General features: G+C 46.6%; 6 protein-coding genes across 6 annotated transcripts; 2 read left to right on the forward strand and 4 right to left on the reverse strand.

Annotated features, from left to right (window-relative positions):
• The first annotated feature begins 3,191 nt into the window (after positions 1-3,191).
• On the forward strand, positions 3,192-4,191 carry F5147DRAFT_758077 (uncharacterized protein). Its single transcript, XM_041440393.1, has 6 exons — positions 3,192-3,371; positions 3,482-3,582; positions 3,632-3,682; positions 3,738-3,933; positions 3,985-4,119; positions 4,166-4,191. Exons 1-4 carry the CDS (start codon positions 3,323-3,325, stop codon positions 3,876-3,878), a joined length of 342 nt encoding a protein of 113 aa, XP_041297512.1. The 5' UTR covers positions 3,192-3,322; the 3' UTR covers positions 3,879-3,933; positions 3,985-4,119; positions 4,166-4,191.
• A 2,468-nt stretch (positions 4,192-6,659) lies between these two features.
• F5147DRAFT_567674 (uncharacterized protein) lies at positions 6,660-6,884 on the reverse strand (the record flags this gene model as incomplete). The annotated part of the gene is made up of 1 exon (XM_041430872.1): positions 6,660-6,884. A coding segment is annotated over one exon (225 nt), but the record flags the coding sequence as incomplete, so codon positions are not given.
• A 1,539-nt stretch (positions 6,885-8,423) lies between these two features.
• F5147DRAFT_672605 (uncharacterized protein) lies at positions 8,424-9,812 on the reverse strand (the record flags this gene model as incomplete). The annotated part of the gene is made up of 3 exons (XM_041435684.1): positions 9,666-9,812; positions 9,341-9,593; positions 8,424-9,284 (listed from the first exon to the last, which is right to left on the reverse strand). Coding segments are annotated over exons 1-3 (722 nt in total), but the record flags the coding sequence as incomplete, so codon positions are not given.
• A 92-nt stretch (positions 9,813-9,904) lies between these two features.
• Positions 9,905-12,811, forward strand: F5147DRAFT_672614 (amino acid/polyamine transporter I). Its single transcript, XM_041435685.1, has 16 exons — positions 9,905-10,024; positions 10,221-10,346; positions 10,400-10,446; positions 10,507-10,561; positions 10,615-10,695; positions 10,748-10,814; positions 10,864-10,896; positions 10,949-11,039; positions 11,088-11,189; positions 11,239-11,330; positions 11,378-11,440; positions 11,493-11,563; positions 11,611-11,647; positions 11,698-11,845; positions 11,892-12,204; positions 12,260-12,811. The coding sequence occupies exons 2-16, from the start codon at positions 10,230-10,232 to the stop codon at positions 12,452-12,454; spliced, it is 1,512 nt and encodes a 503-aa protein (XP_041297515.1). The 5' UTR covers positions 9,905-10,024; positions 10,221-10,229; the 3' UTR covers positions 12,455-12,811.
• Positions 12,812-14,209: 1,398 nt separating this feature from the next.
• Positions 14,210-14,774, reverse strand: F5147DRAFT_648921 (uncharacterized protein; the record flags this gene model as incomplete). The annotated part of the gene is made up of 4 exons (XM_041433308.1): positions 14,210-14,363; positions 14,415-14,479; positions 14,527-14,668; positions 14,770-14,774. The coding sequence occupies 4 exons, from the start codon at positions 14,772-14,774 to the stop codon at positions 14,210-14,212; spliced, it is 366 nt and encodes a 121-aa protein (XP_041297516.1).
• A 5,871-nt stretch (positions 14,775-20,645) lies between these two features.
• F5147DRAFT_344232 (uncharacterized protein) lies at positions 20,646-21,583 on the reverse strand. The gene is made up of 6 exons (XM_041429303.1): positions 21,374-21,583; positions 21,230-21,326; positions 21,156-21,173; positions 20,966-21,111; positions 20,848-20,906; positions 20,646-20,789 (listed from the first exon to the last, which is right to left on the reverse strand). Exons 1-5 carry the CDS (start codon positions 21,464-21,466, stop codon positions 20,877-20,879), a joined length of 384 nt encoding a protein of 127 aa, XP_041297517.1. The 5' UTR covers positions 21,467-21,583; the 3' UTR covers positions 20,646-20,789; positions 20,848-20,876.
• Positions 21,584-22,404: the final 821 nt, after the last annotated feature.

Raw genomic sequence — 22,404 nt, forward strand, 5'->3', positions numbered from 1 at the left:
CTTTCTGTAATCAGACATCCTTGAAGGATGATAGCTACCCAGAGTATGCAAGACCAGATAATGCTCGCACGATCCAAAAGAATAACGATGTCTTCACCAATAAAGATGTCATTCCTCACCCTCCGGAACTGCTGGTTGAATTCAACTGCCACATCAATTTGGAAGTCTGCGCTTCGATCAAGTCTGTCAAGTACATTCACAAATATATCTACAAAGGACATGACCGTGCGACTTTGGAGATGGAAGGACCGGTGGATGAGGTCAAATCATATCTTGACTCCAGGTATATTAGCTCAATTGAGGCTGCATGGCGCATCATGGAAAATGAGATGCACCTTGAATGGCCTGCTGTCTACCGCTTGCCAGTCCACCTCCCAGGTGAACACATGGTTGTCTATGATCCTGAGGATAATCCCGAGAATGTTGTCGAGCGTGCAGCAGCAAAGGAGACTCACCTCACTGGATGGTTCAAAGCCAATGCTGATGAAAACATGGTGGCAGCTGGAGCCCATGATCTCCTCTACCAGGATTTCCCCTCAAAGTTTGTGTGGCAAAAAGTTGCTTGGAAGATACATCAGCGTGGAGTTGCAATTGGAAGAATGTATTCTGCTGCCCCTGGCTCTGGAGAGAGATTTTATCTGAGATTGCTTTTGACCGTAGTGAAAGGTATGATTTCTGCCATGATTTGTATGAATCAAACTTAATGTGTTGATGATAATGAATGGATTCAGTGCTTGCGGGATGCCTCTCATATGTGCACTGGATACCATACACGAAATATATTTGCCATCATCCTCCTCTTCTGCAACCCTACAAGCCCTGACGACCTTTGGAACCGCTTCAAGGACAATCTCTGCGATGATCTGCGCCACTGTCTCACTCGCATGCCATTTAACATGCCAGATGCTACTGAGGAGGAGGTCTATGACTATGGTCTCTATCTCATCGATGGAGTGCTTCGCAAAAATGGAAAGTCTTTGGATGCCATTCCCCACATGCCTGTCTCTCAAATGGCAGCAAGATGGGGGGCCATTGAGGGTAACCAGTTGATTGCTGAGCAGCTCCAGTACAACCAAGAAGAGCTTCAGCAGGTGGTGGATAGAGGAGTTCCTTCTCTCAATGAAGAGCAGAGGGCGGTCTTTGATGCGGTGGTCAATGATGCAATGCATCGGGATGAGCGCAGACCAAGACATTCATACTTTGTCCACAGTGCAGGTGGATGTGGCAAGACATATCTCTGCAAGCTCATCGCTTCAAAACTCCGTGCTGAAGGCAAGATCATCCTATGTGTGGCTTCCTCTGGAATTGCTTCTCTCCTCCTGCCAGGTGGACGTACAGCTCATTCGCAATTCAAGATCCCTATTCCCATTCATGAAGACAGCTCTTGCAACATAAAGAAAGGAGACATTCTTCATGAGCTTCTCAAGGCCACCTCCCTAATTATTTGTGATGAAATTCCGATGTTACACCGCCACATCCTGGAATGCCTTGACCGCACATTACGTGATCTTCTGAATGTTGATGCTGATTTTGGAGGAATAACCATGCTCTTTGGAGGAGACTTTAGACAGACCCTGCCGGTGGTGCCTCATGGATCCAGGGAGCAGATAGTGGGCGCTTCCTTTTGCAGGTCTCGCATCTGGTCAAGGCTTCATATATTCCATCTCAAGAGAAATATGTGTCTTGGTCAAGATCCCGCTTCTGATGATTTTGCAAGGTGGCTTCTTGAGATTGGAGCTGGTAGGGGCACAAATGAAGATGGAACTGTGACCCTCCCTGCCCGCATGCGGTGTCCCAACAATGATCTCCGGTCTCTCATCAATGCCCTATACTCAAGAATTCTGCTCCCTGATCATCCTCCCTTAAATGATTCATACTTCCTGGATCGCACCATTCTTTCTGCAAAGAACACTGATGTGGATGAAATCAATGCCACTATCCTGGAATCATTCCCTGGAGAAAAAGCAGTCTTCACCAGCACGGACTCAGTCACAGAGAGAGAATATGATTACATTCCCCCAGAGTTCCTTCATACCCTCGCCCCATCAGGCTTCCCTTTGCACAAATTGGAGGTCAAAGCAGGTGTTCCTCTGATGCTTTTGCGCAATTTGAACCCCTTGCAGGGACTCTATAATGGAACTCACATGATCCTCCTGTCTTGGACCACCCGTGTCCTTAGGTGCCGTGTTCTTAGGGATGGAGACGATGAAGATCAGCAGGTCGATGAAAACACAGTCCTAATCCCTCGCATCACTATGGAATCCAGTTCTGAAGAGAACCCAATCCCCCTCAAGCGTCACCAGTTTCCTGTTCGTCTTGCATTCGCTATGACAATCAACAAGGCGCAAGGTCAAAGTGTCAAGTGGGTTGGCCTTAATTTGCGGACTCCTGTCTTCAGCCATGGACAACTCTATGTGGCTTTATCTCACTGCACCCACCCAGACAGAGTGTTTGCTATCTTTCCGGAGCATGAAGAAGGCTCAAATACAACCAATGTAGTATATACAGAAGTGCTTAGAGGACTCACAGATCATATCAATGATTGATGTACTTATATATATAGAACTGACTGATCTTATGTACTATGTACTTTTAGTTTTCTTGAAATGCTGCTCATAAATGTACCTCTTTTTGAAATCCACTATCAAGGCGTGATCTTATTCAAAATGCACGATTTATTAGGATGCAGCCTGAGGCCAGGAAGCCAAAGGAGGGTGTAGCCCTCCTTGGCTTCCTGTGATGAAGGAACAACACTCATTTTCCTCCCCTGAAGGAGTGCGTAGCGCTCCTTCGATTTGTGCCGAAGGCACGACGGGCGTGAGCTCATTATCATTTGCCGGACCACAATAAGAACACAATGCGTACAAACTTGAAACAACGGGCTTGGAGTGAACCTATTTTGGATAGGTCACGCGTCACATCGTGATTTGAAGCTTTGAAGCTAAGGGTAAGGTGGTCACAGCTAAATCTAGTCGAAGGTAGTGTCGTAACTCTACAGTACCATGGTTTTGAAAAGACTCGGTAGTCGTGGTAAGTTGGGTATCATCTAATATAGAATTGTATCTGCGACGTGCGTGTGAAAACTAGGTCCAACTTCTATTAATTCAACTTTGTGCTCCCAGTCGATTGGTACATATGTGGCTATATATCCGATCAGCAAATCTTCGATTCATTCTTCCTCGCGTTTCAGAGTCCCGGAGTTCTGTGGCGCCCACCCAATGCTTAGCGCCTGAAGTCAACATAGTAGCAAACATTGCCTCCAAGCCGGCGCGCGTCCTTTCTCCAACTTCTTGTCTTGCACTACTCTGATCAACTATTCACCATGAACAACCCCATTCAATTGGGGAACTCTGAGCCGAGGACCGACGTCAGTTCCTCCTCCAGACATAGAGACACCCAACAAAACAAATACTGCTGAACGCCGGGTAAGTGGTTGATATTCATGAAGTTGAAACTCAATGACGATCCGTGTTATCTGCAGGCAAAAAGGGACCAACAGCGCTCGATAACATAGACAGCATAGGGACCGCTTATCTTCAACCCCTCAGGATATTCGACACTGTGATCGGGACGATAGCAGAGGTATGTTCTCTCTCTTCCTCTTTAGAACTAGACTAAGAACGTTCTGCAGGTGCATCCGTATGCAAAGATGGCATTGGGCGTGCTTTCTTGCGCATCAAAAGTACGTTTTTTTTTTGCTGTTGTTCATATTTCCTGCCCACTTGTTCTGCACGCAGATAATTCTTGCTCAAGCGGATCGTGACGAAGCGGTACTTGACCTCTACAAGAAGTTGGGTCAAGTGTATGGCTTCATAACGCGAGACGACACACTCCTCAAGATATCGTCGATGAGGGACATCTTGGGACAGATTTCTTAGCAGACCATAGAATGTGCCAATTTCATCAGGGATTATTCAGGGAAGAAAAGCTTTTGTGAGTCTCCAACGAGTCGTCACACTTTGCACATTTTCAATCGTTTCATAGGGGAGATACTCGGAAAGAACATCATCTCGGAAACAAACGATATGATACAACAGTATAACGATGTGTTGGATGCGTTCATGCAAAACTTCCGCGACCAAGTCACTCGCGACGTAGCCACCTATATTCACGATGAAAGTAAGAATTATATCTACAAGGGAAATACTGGTATTCAGTGGTATAGCTTATGCGGAGGCCGCAGGACTAGATACTAGGAAGCGATGCCTGCAAGAGACGCGCACAGACATTCTCTCCGACATCATGGGGTCGATCAACGACAGCAGAGACGATGTTCCACGTGTGCTATGGCTATCCGGACCTGCCGGAACGGGTAAATCAGCCATTGCTCACACGATCGCCAGCTCGTTCATCGGGGTGGACGGACTTGGTGTTTGTTACTGCTTCGACAGAAACACGGAGGATCGCCACAAAAAGGTTTTCTCCACTACGCGCGAGACCTGGCTGACCGTCATCCGGAGATGAGACGAGCGTTAGCGCATGCAGTCAAGAACCAAACTGCGCTCAAGACGACACCGGACGTCGTACAGCAGTGGCAGATGCTTCTTATAGAACCGTTAGGGAAGCTTTCTGAGTCACCCATGGGGCTCGTCGTGATCGTTATCGACGCACTGGACGAAAGTGTCGAGGCAGTGGAGACACGTAGTGACCTTCTTCGCATTCTTTCCGGTAAACTTCGAGACCCAACCATCACCCGTATCAAACTCCCAAAGAACTTCCGGATCATAGTCACCTCCCGCCCGCTTCGCGACATTCAGAATTCGTTTGCGGGCGCTCAACACATTTGAAGGATTTCTATGGACGACATTCCACTAGAAGTGGCTGAACGCGATATCTGCACCTACGTATCGGAGAAATTAGAAGGGCTTCCGGATTTTGGGAGCAAAGAGTTTACAGCCTTGGCCAAGAAAGCCAGTGGTGGTCTTTTTGAGTGGGCACGTCTTGCTTGCAAATACATCGAAGCACCTCCTTTCGGCTCATCTTCGGCTCAGTTCTTCAATGTCATCGTGTCCCGCGATGGCGTCGAACGGAGACACTTGTTGTACGATATGTATGACTTAATTTTGAAGCAGATGATACCAAAGGATAGACACACGGACCCGAAGTCTCAGCAAACCCAGTTAGCGATGTTTCGTTCTGTGATGGGACAAATCCTTGGCACAACCGAACCCCTCCCGTTGCATTCCCTGAATACCATGCGAAGCCATTTTCCAGATGAAAGCGATCGTTACAAAGTGGAGGTCATAGTGGAACATATGGGATCCCTCCTTAGCGGCACCACCAACTCATCCACCCCAATCCGACCTCTTCATGCATCTTTTCGCGATTTCCTGACAGACCAAGCACACACTGGAGAATTCTTCGTCGACGTGCCGAAGGTTCAACGAAACTTTGCTTTCGCATCACTTGGAGTCTCTTTGCGTCTGCTTGGACTCACATTTTTTACTACTTTATACCATATTTTTGGTCCCTTAAATGCGTTTTAAGTTACTATTAAGTCATAAAAATGAATCCGTTATTTTCCTGACGTACATAGGCTCGCATGAGCACCGTACTTTGTCCTGATGAACATACCCCCAGGAAGAACGAACTACTAACATCAAATATCACTAATCTACCTCACCACCCACCTAATAACCTCATCTCCTTACGAGAAGGGAAGGCCGCTCGCGCCATGGGTGAACTTCGACATTGACTCTGACGTGACTGATGCCGACTGTTGTGGATCAATCGATCAATCCTGGCGGGACTACCCCCAAAACCGGTTCGGGAACTGAGTACTGAACTCCAGATCAAGCACAACGAAGTAACATGTTTGAAAAAGTGTTTGATAAATCAGTCAAGCACTATTCACTGGATGGACGTGCGTGGCTCCGAAGACATCGTCAAGAGGTTTATCATCTAAGATATAGGAGCAAACGGCCCTGGTCCTACTGTAGTGATGACCCAGAAAAGTTTTAGGGCATGTTACAGAATAACGTCAGTCTCATGTTAAATTCTATATGCTTGTTAAATAAGATAGATTTTGTAGCGACCAGGGGGATCCGAATGCGGTCGTGGTCCGTTGATCAAATCTACAAATCACTAATCACTCGCGCGTCAGTGCCAATGACCATACTGCACGGATGCGAGGGCAGAAACACGACTCACTACGCAGAAAAGATTGAGGAACTGCCATGCAAGTAAGTTATGCTATCAGAGCCACGAAAACTACTGATACTCACACAAACCCCAAAAGCGCAGCCAGTTTTTTTGCATACTTCATCAGTGTAGCAAAAGTTTTGACATTGAGTGGTGCCAGCCTCGTCAACCTGAGGGGGTATGGCAGAGACAGATGATGAGGCTAAAGCAGCAACGATAGCGAGGACAAATGCAGAGGAGAAACGCATTGTTTGTGACTCTTATGATAAGAAATCAGGTAATTCTGAAGAGGACGGCTGGTTTTTATGAGCTGAATGTTGTTATTCGAAATTCTTATTGCGTGGTTGTGCCTTCAAACAGATGGCAGCGATCTGTAATGCCAGCAGATTGCCAGCCAAGGTTCATCACCAACTTGGGGTCGAACTACTGTCTACTGAACATTCGAGTTTCCAACCAGCCGTCGACTGGGTCCATAAGCATTCAACATCTCGGAGTCATTTCCACATAGCTCCAAGGGTTCATGTTGACGGACGTAACGGATGTCCTAGTATGGAAACCTTCTTGAAAGCGTCAGGCTCATGAATGAGTTTTGCTTGCGCCTCTATCCCCTTCTTCATACCCAGGATCTTGTTGAGTATGTTGATGTGGGATACTGCGCGCAAGCGGATGCGTTGGCGTGTGAATAGCGGACAGCCACGCAATAACTTGTGCTCTCGCGTTCGACGTGGCGTTCCACATGAGCAGCCGGTTTGCACGAATGAAGCATGGTACTTTGAGCTCTCCGATGAATCATGAATATTAATTTACGCCCTGTGCGGCACTGTGTAAGGCGGCCATAAACGAACGTGAGTTCGGCATCTATCAAGATATCCATTTTAGCAAAAACCAGGTAAGATGTTAGTCAATATACCACCAAATTCATATTCCAGTAGCAGACGAATCCACGCCGAACCCATTATATGCCTGATGATCTTCATCTTCTTCAAGGATACCATCTTCAGCTCGTAGTTGGTCCTCTTCGTCACTGAACAGTTATTCGGCCTCAGAAAGAGGCGTACCGTCTCGTCTTCACTAATAGTGGGTGGATGTGACTCGGAACAATGAATGCGGGGCCTGAGCATTCGAGCGACTCGTCCGGCTTCTTTACTATAGGGAGTTTCATTACGAGCTTCTTGACAACGTTTTCATGTGACATGGATATAGTTTAGTGCGAGGACGTGAAATGAACGCAGTACCGTGGTTTTGAAAAGACTCGGTAGTCGTGATAAGTCTAGTAGGTATCATCTATAGAATTGCATCTGCGTGTGAAAACTAGGCCCGGTTAATTCTCTTCCACCTCTGGGCTTCGACTAGCTGCTATATGATACCGGAAAATAATACGTCCGTCATGAATCTCGACCCGATCGGCAAAAAAGTGGCCTCTCATTGGCTCAATTACACACATCGAGAAAGATTCACGAGCTAGCCTTCGAGGCCAACGACAAATTCAAGTTGCGCAGTGCGTTCCATCTTCGTCACGGCACGGCCTGAGTCAATATTAATCTTCTACAGCAATGATCGCTCGTTTCGACAGCCTCTTGAACTCGAGCTTAGTTGACAACGAGAAAGGCTAGGCACGGTCGGTCATTTTCAGATAAGTTCAAACATGCACATTACTCGAGCAGTACGAAAAAAACAATTGTACTAATCGACTCCAAACTAGGTGTTGCACCATCAGCCATGATACCAAAGCGAAACAAGAAACATAACTCACTGTTGCGACGTGCCGCTCGGGCTGCCAGCTTGATTTTCATACGCAGGTCAAAATCGTTCCACTCTAAGGCGCGCAGGTCAATCATACGGTTGAATCCTGGTTGCACAGTGACCTGCTCATACTCACGCCATCTACATCTTCACAATTCAATGGAGGGCAGCAAGCTGTTAATCCGCAAGTTGCTCCTGCGGGGCTACATGCACTGACAGACATAGATACTGTTAGAGCAACAACAACGGCGAGGAGGGAGAAACGCATTTTTGTGCGAGGTGATATGGAATCTTCTGAGGGGGATCTCGAATGATATCTCTGAGAACGCGGGACCACTTGGGGACGATGACCAGTTTTTATATCCTGTGTATGCTTATGGGCACAATTCTGATCGATTTGGCAGAATTGTTCTTGCTGTTAGATGGCAGAATTTTTAGCAGAACCTGCAGGAGCGTATCTATTTGATTACGGCCATTGTTGCCAGCAGCAATTGACAATTCTTATAATTACAGAATCCTCGCTCGAACCCCAGGTTTCTCATCCCAAACTCTCACCCATCGCTTTATCATTTGAACCCTTTGAGATGCGCACAAGACCAGATGCTTTTTGACGACCTGACATGATGGAAAGGCGCAATGCAAAACTTGTCTTGAGTTCAAACCGACGGGATCGCGCTCGTGTTTGGTTATCATGAAACATGTTGTATGACGGTATATTGTATAATTAACCTGGCTTGTATGCGCTGCGACGCATCGGTACCATGTCAGCTGTTCACTAGTGATCAACTAGGATAGGTGAAAGAGATTACGGCGACTAGTCTGCGGAGCTGAGTGGGGTCGGACCACTTTTATGTAATTATTCCTTGTGATTTGGCGACTGACAAGGAATATCCCAGATGTATTTGATAAGGATGATGAAATTTGGCTGGGCATTCTTTTTGATCGACGCATGCGCAGACATAAACAGCGGATAGATATCGATGGCAAAGTCAATCAACATCTGATTCATCTGACGCGTAGTCTGAGCCAGATCCAGAACTTCCAAATGAAAATGTCACGTCGCAAGAGTCATCTTCTTGCCAACTTGCCTCATCGTCATCGTCATCGCCAGAGAACATCCTGATGTTGTCCTTGGATAACCTACACTCTTTGCTCTCCATGTCCACCCCTGCATCGCGAAGTGTGTCCTTGAGGGAGCTGATCTGCAGATCAATTGCATTTATCTGTATTTTGGACTGCTCGTTTTCATACTCGACGATGGACTTCATCAGCTCAAGTTCGTGGCTACGAAGGCGTGCGTATCGGATTCTCGCAGCAAAAGCCCGGCGAGTGACGTATGAAAGTTCGAGCATGCGTTCATTAAAATAGTTTGAAACATCAGGAGAGTCAGTGGATGTCCACTTTGAAAAATAAGCTCGGTTTTCAAGTTAATGTTCAAATGATGTTGTGAACGTACTGTTGTGGTCAATATCTTTGCCCTCTTTGACGGCGATTCGATATCCTCGCCACGATCATCACCTTGAGATAAGATATCCTGGAGGCGTACGCGCTTATGGCGCTCGTGATGGCTGGGACTTTGGACGGTCCCTTCCGAGTCAGAGCTACACTCGTCATCGGTAGCATCATGGACAGTGGCCTTTTGATTCAAGGGATTCTTCAATATGGTACAGCTACCGGATGTAACGGATATAGGTGTAGATTGAGCTTGTCTGGAGTGCAAAACGTAAGTTGAGATAATACTAGGCTGGAGATGCGGCCTCCTCTTGAATAATTAAACAAACCTGCTGTTGGCAGAAGTCTCTGGATAAAGATCGCTTCTTGATTTCAATGTAGGGTTACTCATATCGCGACGTTGTGGACTCAGCTAGCTAATATTAGGCGGGCAAGATCTCAGGTACCCTGGAACTTCGGTATACCTCGAGGCTTGAGCGGCCGTTGCCGACTTAATAACGTACACTGAGTTAACGTGATCGGACTCTGAACGAAAAAAAAAAACTTCAAAGCAACTTGAAGGTGTACTTATTAGATCTGGTCGGTACCAACTTGAAAGCTGTGGGGCTCATGTCCAGATGGACATGCCAGTTCCCTAGCCTCTTCGCCGGCGAGTCCGTATGTTCCACCAAGGAAAAACGTCCGGACCGTAAGTTGAGATAAACATTTGGTCAATTTCCGTTTGGATCACAGACTAGAGGCTTGCTCGGTCATAATGCGGGTCCTAAATCGGCCGGCTCTATCTTTGATCTTGCCCCATGTGTTCTCTTCATCTCTTTTAGTAGTGCGCGCTATGTTACGTGATGTGGTTCAGCTCGCCCATTCGCTGACTCGGAGTCCCGCAGTGATATGTTATGGCTGCCAGAGCTCCTGCAACTTCGAAGCAGCACCTACAACTAGGCGCGGATGAGGCTGTTCTAGCTAGGCTAGGATACAAGCAAGAGTTTCGTAGGGAATTTACCCCGCTAGAGGTGAGCTTGATATCAGACTATCGTCACTACGACACAATCTAATAGTTGTACAGGTGTCTGGACTTGCATTCAGCTATACAGGAGTGCTCCCTGGTATAGCGTAAGTCGCTGATATGACTCCAGCCAATTGCCATCAATCCACTGATCAAAATCTATTTAGCTCTGTGCTCTTCTATGCCATACCAAATGGCGGGCCTGTCGCTATGGTTTGGGGGGTAAGTTCTCATCATATGTAGGGATCATTGTTTTGTAACGTTTTTCCCTGCAGTGGGCATTTGCTGGTCCTTTTATCATGTGCATTGGGCTGGCAATGGCGGAGCTCGCATCAGCAGCACCTACTTCTGGAGGTGTATGTACTTGGTGTTGTTATTATTTCGCATTTGCTCATTATGAAAGTCTAGTTATATTATTGGACTTATTCACTTGCTTCTCCACGATGCCGGAATTTTCTCTCGTGGATAGTTGGCTGTAAGTCTTGCATTTCGATATGACGTGCATCCCGTCTTGACATCTACAGACTCAAATACCATACAGACTATCACTGGAGTCGGTGAGTCTATTTTCATTGTTTCAACAATTTGCCTCTGATAGCGTGGCGTCAGCTTCCGTGAACTGGGCTTGCGCAATTCAAATCGCTGCCGCGATTAGTATTGCCTCAGACCAGGCATATGTCACTACCAACGAGCAGCTCTAGTCAGTACACCTTCTTCCAATCACTATATCTCATAACGGTTGCCACAGCGGTATATACGCAGCTTTGGTCTTGTCACATGCTGTCCTCGTGAGCCTCGGTACCAAAGTCTTGGCAAGACTGCAGAGACTATACACATTTGTGAATCTGTGGTAGGTGTTGTATATTTTTCCATGTCCAATGCTTCAAGTCCTCCGGCAGCCTTTGCTTCATAGTCATTATTGCGCTTCCAATCGCAACGCCACGCGAATACCGAAACAGTGCAAGTTTTGCGTTAGGGAATTTCACAAACTGTATGTATCCGCTTCCAATTACAATCGCAGCTCACTGTCAGTGACAGTGGCTGGCTGGCCATCTGGATTCGCATTCATCTTGAGCTTCATGGCTCCTCTTTATTCAATAGGTTAGACCCTCTTCTCCCGGATTGTCTATTCCTGACCACCTTTGATTACCAGGGGGTTATGATGCCAGCATCCATATGAGTGAGGAGGCGTCAAACGCTGCTACTGCAATACCATGGGCAATCGTGAGTCACATCAGAAAATGACCAATCATTGTGTTCACCCCAGGTAGATAAGTTCTATTGCAGTGTCGGTCGTTCTTGGTTGGGGTATGTGGAACGACATGTCACTCCGATCTTGATGCTATTTTCTTATCTAGGAATAAACGTTTCCCTTGCCTTTTGCATGGGCACCAACCTTGAAAGTATCTTAAATGGTCCTATCGGCCAGCCTATGGCGCAAATCTTATACACTTCGCTTGGGCAGAGGGGGGCCTTAGCTCTGTGGTGTCTCATTATTTCAACGCTGTACGTTCTAGCAGCGCGTGACACACATAACCTAATCACAAAGCAGGTACATAGTGGCATCGAACTCCCTCCTGGTCGGCTCTCGCCAGACATTTGCATTTTCTCGTGATGGAGCCCTTCCCTTTTCACGATATTTGTACCGGATCAATAGCTACACGCAAACACCAGTTAATACGGTTTGGTTTGACGCCGTCTTTGTACTGGTGATTGGGCTTCTTGCGTTTGTGAGCACCGAGGCCATCAATGCGGTGTTCACCATTGGTATCACTGCATCGTATGTCTCATTCATAACGCCAATCACAACGCGCTTTGCGTTCAAGAACGATTTCAAACCCGGCCCATTTTATCTCGGGAAATTGGCGAGTTGATCTATAGGGATGCATTTACCATTCCTGCACTAATATGCCCGTGCAGAGCTTTCCAATCGCAGCGATAGCTGTGTCGTCGATGGTCTTCATGATCATTATTTTCTTCTTTCCTTCGACCCCGCAAACAACTGCACAAGAGATGAACTATACAGTCGTGGTCCTTGGAGGGTACATGGCCCTTGCGATTTCCTGGTATTATTGCCCGGTATATGGAGGCGTCCATTGGTTCAATGGACCCTAGCCAACCTCGCACCGTCCATGAAAGGAGGAAGCAGAGACGAAAATTCCGTATCGAAGAAGGAACAACAGGATGCAGAACTCCCTGTTTCAGTGGTGGACGTATGAGTAATGTTGGTGCGCTATCGTGAAATCGTCGGTATTCAGAAATGACATTTATTTCAATAGATCTCAATGCAATAATCTCAAGCCTCTTGTGCACCAGAGCTTCGCGCAATCATCTCCGTCTCTATTCCCTCACCGCTTATATACTTAGTACTCAGTTGATATCTCATGTCATTTTACTCTCACTTATTCGTTGCTCCTTTATATGTAGTACCTGCGATTCACCTTTGCCATTAGTAGGCCGACAGTGACTCTACAACTGCTGCGCAGAGATAATGAGGTATCTTTAAGAATTGATACTCATCCTTGGCAAGGCAAGGAACAGTGTTGACGAAACTACTATCAACTTAGTACCATCGCTCTTCATCGTCAACCGGCCATTGCATCCCATCCAACACTTGCTCCATGAAGAGAACCACTTCTCGAGCTTCCCACGCCACCCTTTGATGTTAAGGACCTTTTTTTTTACTTTCATCATAACGCGCGCTCCCGTATGAATGTGCACCAGGATGACGGTCAGCTTTTATATCCTGGATATAATCATGAGCACTATTCTGATCGATTTGGAAGAATGGTTATTACTGTCAAATGGCAGAAATCTCGATAGAACATGCAGGAGCGTATTCAGTTGATCACAAATATTAACTCGTAACATAACCTGCCGGCAGGCATCGACAAGTCTCTTCTTTGTTGCCACAGAATGCTCACTCGAATCACCGGTTTCTCATCCCAACCTCTTGCTCATCGCTTCATCATTTGAACCTACAGTGACCCTGCCAGCGCAGCAACAAAATTGTGTTCAAACATCTACATTGCTCGAGCAGTACAATTTTTTTCTTCTGAAAACAGCTGTACTGATTGGCTCCGGACTAGGTATTGCACAATAAAGCATGATATCAAAGCAAAAGCAGGAATATGGCTCACTGCGATGTGCCACTTGGGCTGCCGGCTCAATTTTCAACAGGCTAGGGTGCCACGCAGAGCATGTCTCCATCCTAAGGCGCAGGTGAGTCATGTGGTTGAATCTTGGTTTCCCAGCGACCTGCTCATACTCACGTTACTAGCATCTTTACAAAGCATGCCATAACAGCAATCTCCACTTGTCACGCATTGCGTTTCGCTACATGCACTGACAGACATAGATGCTGTCAATGCAACAACTACGGCGAGGCTGGAGAAACGCATCTTCTGTGCGAGATAATATGGAATCTTCTGAGGGGGTCTCGAATGATATCTGTGAGAATGGGGGAATACTGTAGGACGATGGCCAGCTTTTATATCTTGCATACATATACTCATAAGCACGATTATAATCAATTTGGCAGAATCATTGTTGCTATCAGATGGCAGAAATTTCAGCAGCCTGGAGGGCGTTCAATTGATTACGACAGTTATATCATAACCTGCCGTTACTGGGACTTTATCGTGCCATTAGGGATATAGTTTATGATATGTGAGCTCTGCCGCATGAATTACTGATTTGAAGTTTGAACTGAATCCGTCTCTTCGCAGGTTTTCAAGTTGAATCAAGACGACCAGAGTACCAGACAGCTCACTCACAACAAACTACCCGGTTCTCGTTTTTGATCATCGGATATACAACTTTTAATATTCACACATCTCAACAGACGAGTATAAAATATGCGTACACATATTAAACGCGCAGCCCGAGTGCATGCGGCGCGTAGAGTACATCAATGACCAGTACCGCGAGCTTGGTACAACGTGTGGTGGTGTCTGCTATTTGAGATGCGCATGGTATGATGTTCTGTAAGTCCCTGCGAAGATCCTCGACCGGGTCGTTCCATCTGAAAAGCAAGAGGCACAAACACCGATTCAAATCTAAATCCAAATCTTACGGCTCCAACTCGGAATAAGCCCGAATCCATGACTCTTGCTGCTGCTTGCATACTCGAGAAATGACCTGAAGAGTAAGAACAAGAACAAGAAGTCACAGCAAGGCGACCAAACTGTAGCCCAGCTGGAAATATTTGCGTAAAGGATAGTGACTGTTGCGACAGCAATGCTACCTGCGATGGTGGCGTGTGCGAGCTTGCGACGAGCCTCCTCCACCCTGAGAACAGGTGTAACTAGACTCGTGACCAGTCCTAACCTATGTGGTCACGAGTTTAAGGTGTAACCTGCACTCTAAGGTGCATCATGTGATTGAATTCTGGTTGCACAGCGACCTGCTCAAGACCTGCTCGTACTTACATCATTATCGGCCCAAATCAACTTCTGGCAGCAATCAAAGTCTGATGTGCAAATCTCTGTCTCAGTCTTACATGCAGTGACAGACATAGATACTGTCAAAGCAGCAACAGCTGCGAGGACGACAAAACGCACTTTCTGTGGCTAGTAGGCACGCCAGTCGATCATTTTAGATAAATTCAAACATCCACATTTCTCGAGCAGTACGAATTTTTTCCAAAAACACCCGTACTGATTAACTCCGAACTAGGTATTGCACCCATCAACCATGATAACAAAGCAAAAGTCGAAACATAACTCACTGTCGCGACGTGCCGCTCAGGCTGCCGGCCTAATTTTCAGCAGGCCAACCTACTCGCAGATAAACATCTCATTCTAAGGGGCGCTGGTGAGTCATGTGGTTGAATCCTTGTTGCACAGCGACCTGCTCACACAAAGAAGGTCCTTGCAGCAGTCGTTTTCTTCGCATGATGTTCCTTCGGCCACACATGCACTGACAGACATAGATGCTGTCAAAGCAATGACAACGGCGAGTAGGGAGAAACGCATTTTCTGTGCGAGGTGATATAGGGGGATCTCGAATGATACCTCTGAGGATGAGGGAACACTGTAGGACAACGACCAGCTTTTATATCCTGCATATGCTTATGGGCACGATTCTCATCGATTTGGCAGAACTGTTGTCACATGGAACAAATTTCGGCAGAACCTGCGGGAGCGTATTCAATTAACAACATTAAATCATAACCTGCCTGCAGGCATCGACAATTCTCTTCTTCGTAACCACAGAACCCTCGCTCGAATCACCGGTCTCTTGTCCTAACCCCTTACTCTTCGCTTCATCATTTGAACCTGCACTGACCCTGCCAGAGCAACGACAAAGTCAAGAAGTTAGTATTATTCTCGCCGATACTTCCGGTTGTAGTTGATACTGCGCTGATAAAGAGTGTGCTCACATCTTGGGTGCTCCATGTCTTGACAGCGGTTGGTTAATAAACAGCTTTGCATTGTAGTGCACACCGCCTCTCACAATACGAGGACATCAATGCACCAGAAAAAGGTGCATATCGTGAAAGTGTGAGGGTAATGCGAATAATTCTCCACTTCCGTCCCCAGGTCCATTGGACCTACAAGAAAAATTAGCGCCGAGACATGAATAGCCGATTCTACTGACTTCAGAATGTGACATGATAAAGTAATCATAAATCTAGTGATACATGAGAACCGTTATAACGAGACTGCCAAGGAGTACGAAAACGAGTGAGCGGGTGTGCGAATGGGTATCGAGTAGACAGAATGACGAGAAATATAGAGTTATTTGATGGATATTGGACTGGTGGGCTGCAAATGGTGAGATAATGGGTGTTGCACGGCTCGTTAGCGACGAAGGACAGTGGATGAATACATATTGGGGTCTTGTTACTTGCTGGCGCTGGTGAGGTGAGGTCGTGGTGTTGATTCGGCTATTACCGGCGTGTAATCCTTACAATAAGTCTGGCCAGCGATAAATCAAATGAGTGTTAGCTAAAAGACGCGCAGTTTGATTGGGTCTGTAAGGCGGCTACTTGAGTTCGTAGGGGAATGTGAGCAGATATAGGTTAGACGCGACACGAGAGACAAAGATGAGATGGGCAATGACACGGACACGTTCTACTAGGGACTTTCTGAGGATCTTGGAGCGGGGGTCTGAGTATAGAATTCGCTGCTATGGAAGAGAGTACATGAACTGTATATAAACGCGAAACGGTAAGGGTCCTCGGGTGCAGAGGATAAGTTTTAAGATGAAAGAAAATACGAGAGACTGAATGAGTGGCGTACGAGGAGAAGGTAAGTTTGAAAATGAAAGAAAATGGAAAGCGGCATGGCTCGGATACAAAGAGTGATGCGGCGAGTCACGTGGACAGCTTCGAGCGCCTAGTCATAGTCCGTGCTTGGTCCGTGCGTAGAGGATGTTCAATCCTTACAGGTCAAAAGTATGAACTTTTAGTCATCCACTCGACAAGATTGAAGACATGTAGTTGCTCATACTTTTTTCTGTGTGAGTCTCGTTTAAGCATCTAGTAGTTGGAGCTCACAAGACAGTCAAGACCTGTGATATAAATCATCAACTTATCTGGCTTCGAGTCGATATAGCCTGACCTTCAGATATAAAATCATATCAGCACAAACCATCAACGTCTGGTATTGCAACAGATAAATCATCAATTGATCTGGCTTAACGTGGCATTTTGCCTCGTTCACGAGTGCACTGTGCACCACAACCGAGGCAGGCGCGTCAAAATGGCTAGCCGTTACAACCATTTGGCTAAATGTTTTCGTGATATATCGATAATAATGTAGGCCGTCTATCAGCAGCTTTGACGTGGCATTTCTTGCCTCGTCATAGCCGCGTCACCGGTGCATCACGACTGAGGCAGGACCCACGAGATGACCGGAAGGGATAGATTCTGCCACCGTATCATCCGCCAAGCATAACCATTTTGCAAAACCTTTTCGTGATAATATAAAAGCAAGTCATTTTGCTATCGTCACCAGCATCCACTCACCTCAAAGAAATCATTTGAGCACCTCAACCATACCACCTCAAACAAACAATGCGCTTCTTCTTCCTCATCTTTATTGTTGCATTGACAGCATCTATATTGTCTGTCGCGGCAAGGCGACCAACCTGTAGCCTAACTGGGGATCAATGCCAATATACTAGTAACTGTTGCGACAGCAATGATGAATGTGATGGTGGCGTGTGCGTGCCTATCGATTGGCCTCCTCCAATTTGAGAACGGGCCGAGTGACACACTAGTGAGTGTGTTTCCGCATTCATATTGGCACAGTTGTTGAGCAATATTTAGAACGCTGTTGATTGAGAAATGAATAGAGGTGATATTGGGTGAAAGGAGTACATGATATGGGTGTATGAGGTTTCTGCGTACTGTTTGGTCTTGGCGTGAATATAACACCACGGCCTCGTCACAGCTACGTCACGAGTGCATCACAACCTATGTAGGCAGGCGCGTCAAAATGGCTAACCGTTTCGCTAAACGTTTTCGTGATAATATAAAAGCAAGTCGTCATCAGCGTCCACCCACCTCAAAGACATTATTCGAGCCCTCAGCAGATCATATCACCTCAAACGAACAATGCGTTTCTTCTTCCTCACATTTATCGTTGCGTTGACGTCATCTACAATGTGTGTCGCAGTAAGGGGACCAATCTGTAGCCAACGCGACCAGCCTTGCGAAGCCGTTAGTGACTGCTGCGATAAATTCGCTCTTTGCGCTGGTGGTATATGCATCACCTAGGATATCCCACCCTTGCAAGCCGATTTGCACGCAGCGACACACTAGTGAGTGTTTCCACTTTGCCTTTGGTGCTGATTGAACAGTTTGTAGGGCGCTGCTGATCGAGAAACAAATAGAGGCGATATTGAGTGGAAGGAAGACATGATATGAGTGTACGAGGTATCTGGTTTGGAATAAACAGTGTACCATGGGTCGGACCTGCCAGCGATAGATTAAAGGCATGTTAGCTACAAGACGAGCAGTTTGATCAGATCCAAAGTCCACTTTTTCACCCTCTTTTTTCGTTCACTCAACGTCCAGTGAGAGTCGGCGACGGGATCGATAAAGTGACAGTCCTCGTGCTGGTAATTTCAATATCGAAGAGGTGCTGACCTGGCCATACACGCTAACATTGGATAGCTCACAGCTAAGATGAGCTTCTGAGGTCCAATTTGAACATGATAATACTGTAGAAAATGTACTGTTCGAACTGCAGGCGCTGCAGACTCACTAATGATCATGATGGGATTATGGGTTATAAGCATTTTTCATACCAAGCATGAGCGACTCAATTCATTCAAGAGTTGGTGGTGTGTGTTCGCTTTTCTCGTTTTTCCATCTACTCCATGACATCTACTCCTTCGTGATTTGAGCCTGGGAGGTGGTTGCGCAATGATGCGAAAGAAATCGTTGATGGGGTAGGTGACGAACAGTGGGACGGGAATGGTCACCGGTTCGCTTAGAATAGTTGTTATTTACTATGTAGCAGCACGCAAATAGCATGAGGGGAGAAAATTGAAAATTACAAAGACCGTTGCAAAGAGACGGAATCAGATATCTCATGGAGACGGTGGAAGTCAATAATTCCTCACATTCAAGCAAACTGTTTCACGGGGAAATCGGAAGGCGAAATGTATCCCAGGCCTTAAGTAGAGCTCAGCGCTCAGCGCCTAGCACCATGTATTTGGCTATATATAGCCTGATCAGCAAATTTGATCTTCGATTCATTGTTTCCGAGTCCCGGAGTTCTGTGGCGCCCACCCAATGCTTAGCGCCTGAAGTCAACATAGCAGCAAACATTGCCTTCGTGATGTGGATGTCCTTCTTTTTGGTCCAGAGAGTAGTGTCTCTCCTGACGTCGTTGCTGCCAAATTTCTGGCTCCCGATGAGTTGGACTGAAGAAGTTCAATGCATTGGTGAAGTCAAAACGCTCGAAATAATACTTTGGATTTCGATGAGTTTGATCAGGTTAAACAAGGAATAATACCACAGGCCATTCTAGATCAGATTGAGGTTGTCTAATTACAGTCACAAGCATGATGCATGATGCATGATGGTTGGAACGAGGTAACATCAATATTATCATTGGGAACGTTTCACAATACTAGCTACAGACACAACCCACCATCGTTTGCGCGTCAAGTATCCCCTATATCGTCGTGCCGGTGTCGCATAAACCTTACCATCGCCGCGTCAGTGACACGGCCTTGAGTGGCCTTAAGTCTCAATCAGCGAAGCTAGCTAGCAGTGCAAACTGAGTACAAAGATCAATATTAATTAATCTTTAGTGAAGTTAGTATTGCAAGTCATGTCACATCCGCGGCAGGCACGGTCGGCCGAAATGAGTGAGGCAGTGGACGCCAGGTCGCAGAATAAACCGGTTGTTCTTTCAAGACTAGTAGCAGCACGCAAATAGAAAATTGGATTTCTGAATTGCAAAGAGTGGAGTACTGCCAGGGACGGTTCAAATGAGTGATTTATGCGAGAGAACTCACTATCATGAACTACTACACTAACGATTCTAGTGTCCAGGTGACTTTCAAAGCTTCACCTCGAATGTGTTGGACAACTGACGTTGTATAGCTCTACTCTTTTGGGTACTAAACGCGTCGCTATAATCCCAAGTTTGTAACAGCCGATAGAAGTAAGGCCAAAGGTCGTAATTGAACACGCTCCTGCAGGTTCTACCGAAATTTCTGCCGTCTGACCTGAGCAATAACAATTCTGCCAGATTGATCAGAATCGTGCCCATAAGTATATGCAAGATATAAAAGCTGGCCGTCGTCCTACAGTGTTCCTCCATCCTCAGAGATACTATTCAAAATCCCCTCAGAAGATTCCATATCACCTCGCACAAAAAATGCGTTTCTCCTTCGTCGCCATTGCTGCTGCTTTGACAGCATCTATGCATGTCAGTGCACAGTGTAACACATATTGCAAAACAAGTGCAGATTGCTGCACAAACATGGTTTGTGGACTTGACGTGAGTAGTATGAGCAGGTCGCTGTGCAACCAGGATTCGACCGCATGACTCACCTGCGCGCCTTAGAATGGAGTTATGGCCTGCCTGGCGGTTCAAAATTGAGCCGGCAGTACGAAGGGCATGCGGGGACAGTAAGCTATGCTTCTGCTTTCGCTTTGGTACCATGGTTGACAGTGTAATGCCTAGTTCGCAGTCAATCAGTATAGTTGTTTTGGGACAAGTTTTCGTATTGCTTGAGAGATGTGGATGTTTGAACTTATCTGAAAAATGATCGATTATGCCTAGTCTTACTCGTGGTTCACTGAGCTTCAAGTTGAGTTCGAGGGGCTCTCGAAAGTTCAAGTGTTGCCGGAGCTCCAGCTAAAGCCGGTTCTGACATTATGGTTTGACCGGTCAACGATGTTAATTGGCTGACTACGCTACTATCTCTTCCATGGACCACTGCAATCGACATCTCCGTCACGATACACGGGGCGGCGCCACTAGGTGTTGCACTGGCATCAGCCATGATACCAAAGCGAAAGCAGAAATATGGCCCACTGTCGCGACGTGCCAGGCTGCCGGCTAGGCTAGTCCCACACGCAGATCATCACTCCATCCTAAGGCGCAGGTGAGTCATGGTTGAATCCTGGTTGCCCAGCGACCGGCTCATACTCACGCCATTAGCATCTCTACATTCCATGCCTTTACAGCAATCTGAATTTGATGTGCAAAGCCCTTTGCTACACGCACTGACGCTGTCAGAGCAGCAAGTACGGCGAGGCTGGAGAAACGCATTTTCTGTGCGAAATGATCTCGCCGATACTTCCGGTTGTGGTTGATACTGCGCTGATAAAGAGTGTGCTCACATCTTGGGTGCCCCATGTCTTCACAGCGGCTGGTTAATAAACAGCTTTGCATTGTAGTGCACACAGCCTCTCACAATACGAGGACATCAATGCACCAGAAAAAGGTGCATATCGTGAAAGTGTGGAGGTAATGCGAATAATTCCCCACTTCCGTCCCCAGGTCCATTGGACCTACAAGAAAAATTAGCGCCGAGACACGAATAGCTGATTCTACTGACTTCAGAATGTAGGGCTCCAAGATCATCTAGCACGAAGACCTTGGTCAGAACGCCGCGTTTGTGGATTGGCCCTCGGTGCTGAAACGGATGCATCCGAAAGTACCCGTGGACATCACAAGGACATGGTCTCGTCCTACCCTAGTGAGATATTCGTGGGATGATAAGACTCGAATGGCTGATCTCAGCGTCTTCTCGAGTCAACACTGACGCATAGGTAAATGCCAGCGGGCGTACGCGAGGAGGGGACATTCATATTTTTTTGCGCTGATGACTGTATATCCGAGTTGAGCATAAGGATCACGAAATGGGTATGGTGATATGCAGTGACTCACCTTTGAGTCATCAGACATGCTGGTGCGATGAAGAAAAACGAGGATCAAGGACGTGCCTAGTGGTAGGTGCAGTGATGAGTCAGGAGTATGAAAAGACGGGGGTTGGAGAAGAGGCGAGTAGTCCAGGTCTTGTCGCGCGTGTATTTCCATAACATTTGTATGTTTGGCACGATAGACATGTGATTATACAAAGCGCTGAGAACGATGGCCGACTTGAGAATGTTAGCAGGAGAGTCTGTACATGCTAAAGAAGTGAGCAACGTCAAGGTCAGTCATCAGCTAAAGTAGCACGCCAAGTCTGAAGGGAACATTGCGCATCCTGTGAGGCTTGCTACTCTGTACTTTTATCGCTGAGTCGTACCATTCACTTGGCACATAGTGGGGTGAGAAGTAGATCAGTGTATTTCATAGTAGAAACGATATAATAAACTGCTGAAAGGACGCGCAAAAAAGTGGGAACACCAGCGAGGGTTTGCGAGAGCATGTCAGCAGCAACGGACGATATTATGAGTGAGCGCTTGAGCACGAGCCTCTATGCGGTACATATAACACTCGCACCACGAGAACAAACATCGATCGGACTTCCAAATAAGTGGCGGCAAATCGGCAAATCGAACCGTAACCTATTGTCCACCATAATAACGAGGCTGCATCAGCCGCGCAGATATAATCAGACTAATTATCGATAATTATGTGTAA

This window comes from Suillus discolor (genome assembly GCF_016758755.1).
Source record: "Suillus discolor strain FC423 chromosome Unknown F5147scaffold_6, whole genome shotgun sequence".
Taxonomy (NCBI): domain Eukaryota; kingdom Fungi; phylum Basidiomycota; class Agaricomycetes; order Boletales; family Suillaceae; genus Suillus; species Suillus discolor.

Bases quoted from the DNA above. Each gene is read 5' to 3' on its own strand.
- F5147DRAFT_758077 (XM_041440393.1), top strand. From the start codon at position 3,323: ATGAACAACCCCATTCAATTGGGGAACTCTGAGCCGAGGACCGACGTC. The intron at 3,372-3,481 runs GTTCCTCCTCCA...TGTTATCTGCAG, and splicing joins TGAGCCGAGGACCGACGTCA to GCAAAAAGGGACCAACAGCG. The intron at 3,683-3,737 runs GTACGTTTTTTT...TTCTGCACGCAG, and splicing joins TGCTTTCTTGCGCATCAAAA to ATAATTCTTGCTCAAGCGGA.
- F5147DRAFT_672614 (XM_041435685.1), top strand. From the start codon at position 10,230: ATGGCTGCCAGAGCTCCTGCAACTTCGAAGCAGCACCTACAACTAGGC. The intron at 10,347-10,399 runs GTGAGCTTGATA...ATAGTTGTACAG, and splicing joins GGGAATTTACCCCGCTAGAG to GTGTCTGGACTTGCATTCAG. The intron at 10,696-10,747 runs GTATGTACTTGG...ATGAAAGTCTAG, and splicing joins CAGCACCTACTTCTGGAGGT to TTATATTATTGGACTTATTC.
- F5147DRAFT_344232 (XM_041429303.1), bottom strand. From the start codon at position 21,466: ATGCATCCGTTTCAGCACCGAGGGCCAATCCACAAACGCGGCGTTCTG. The intron at 21,327-21,373 runs GTCAGTAGAATC...TTTTTCTTGTAG, and splicing joins TTGGAGCCCTACATTCTGAA to GTCCAATGGACCTGGGGACG. The intron at 20,907-20,965 runs GTGAGTATGAGC...CCTGCGCCTTAG, and splicing joins AATGTAGAGATGCTAATGGC to GATGGAGTGATGATCTGCGT.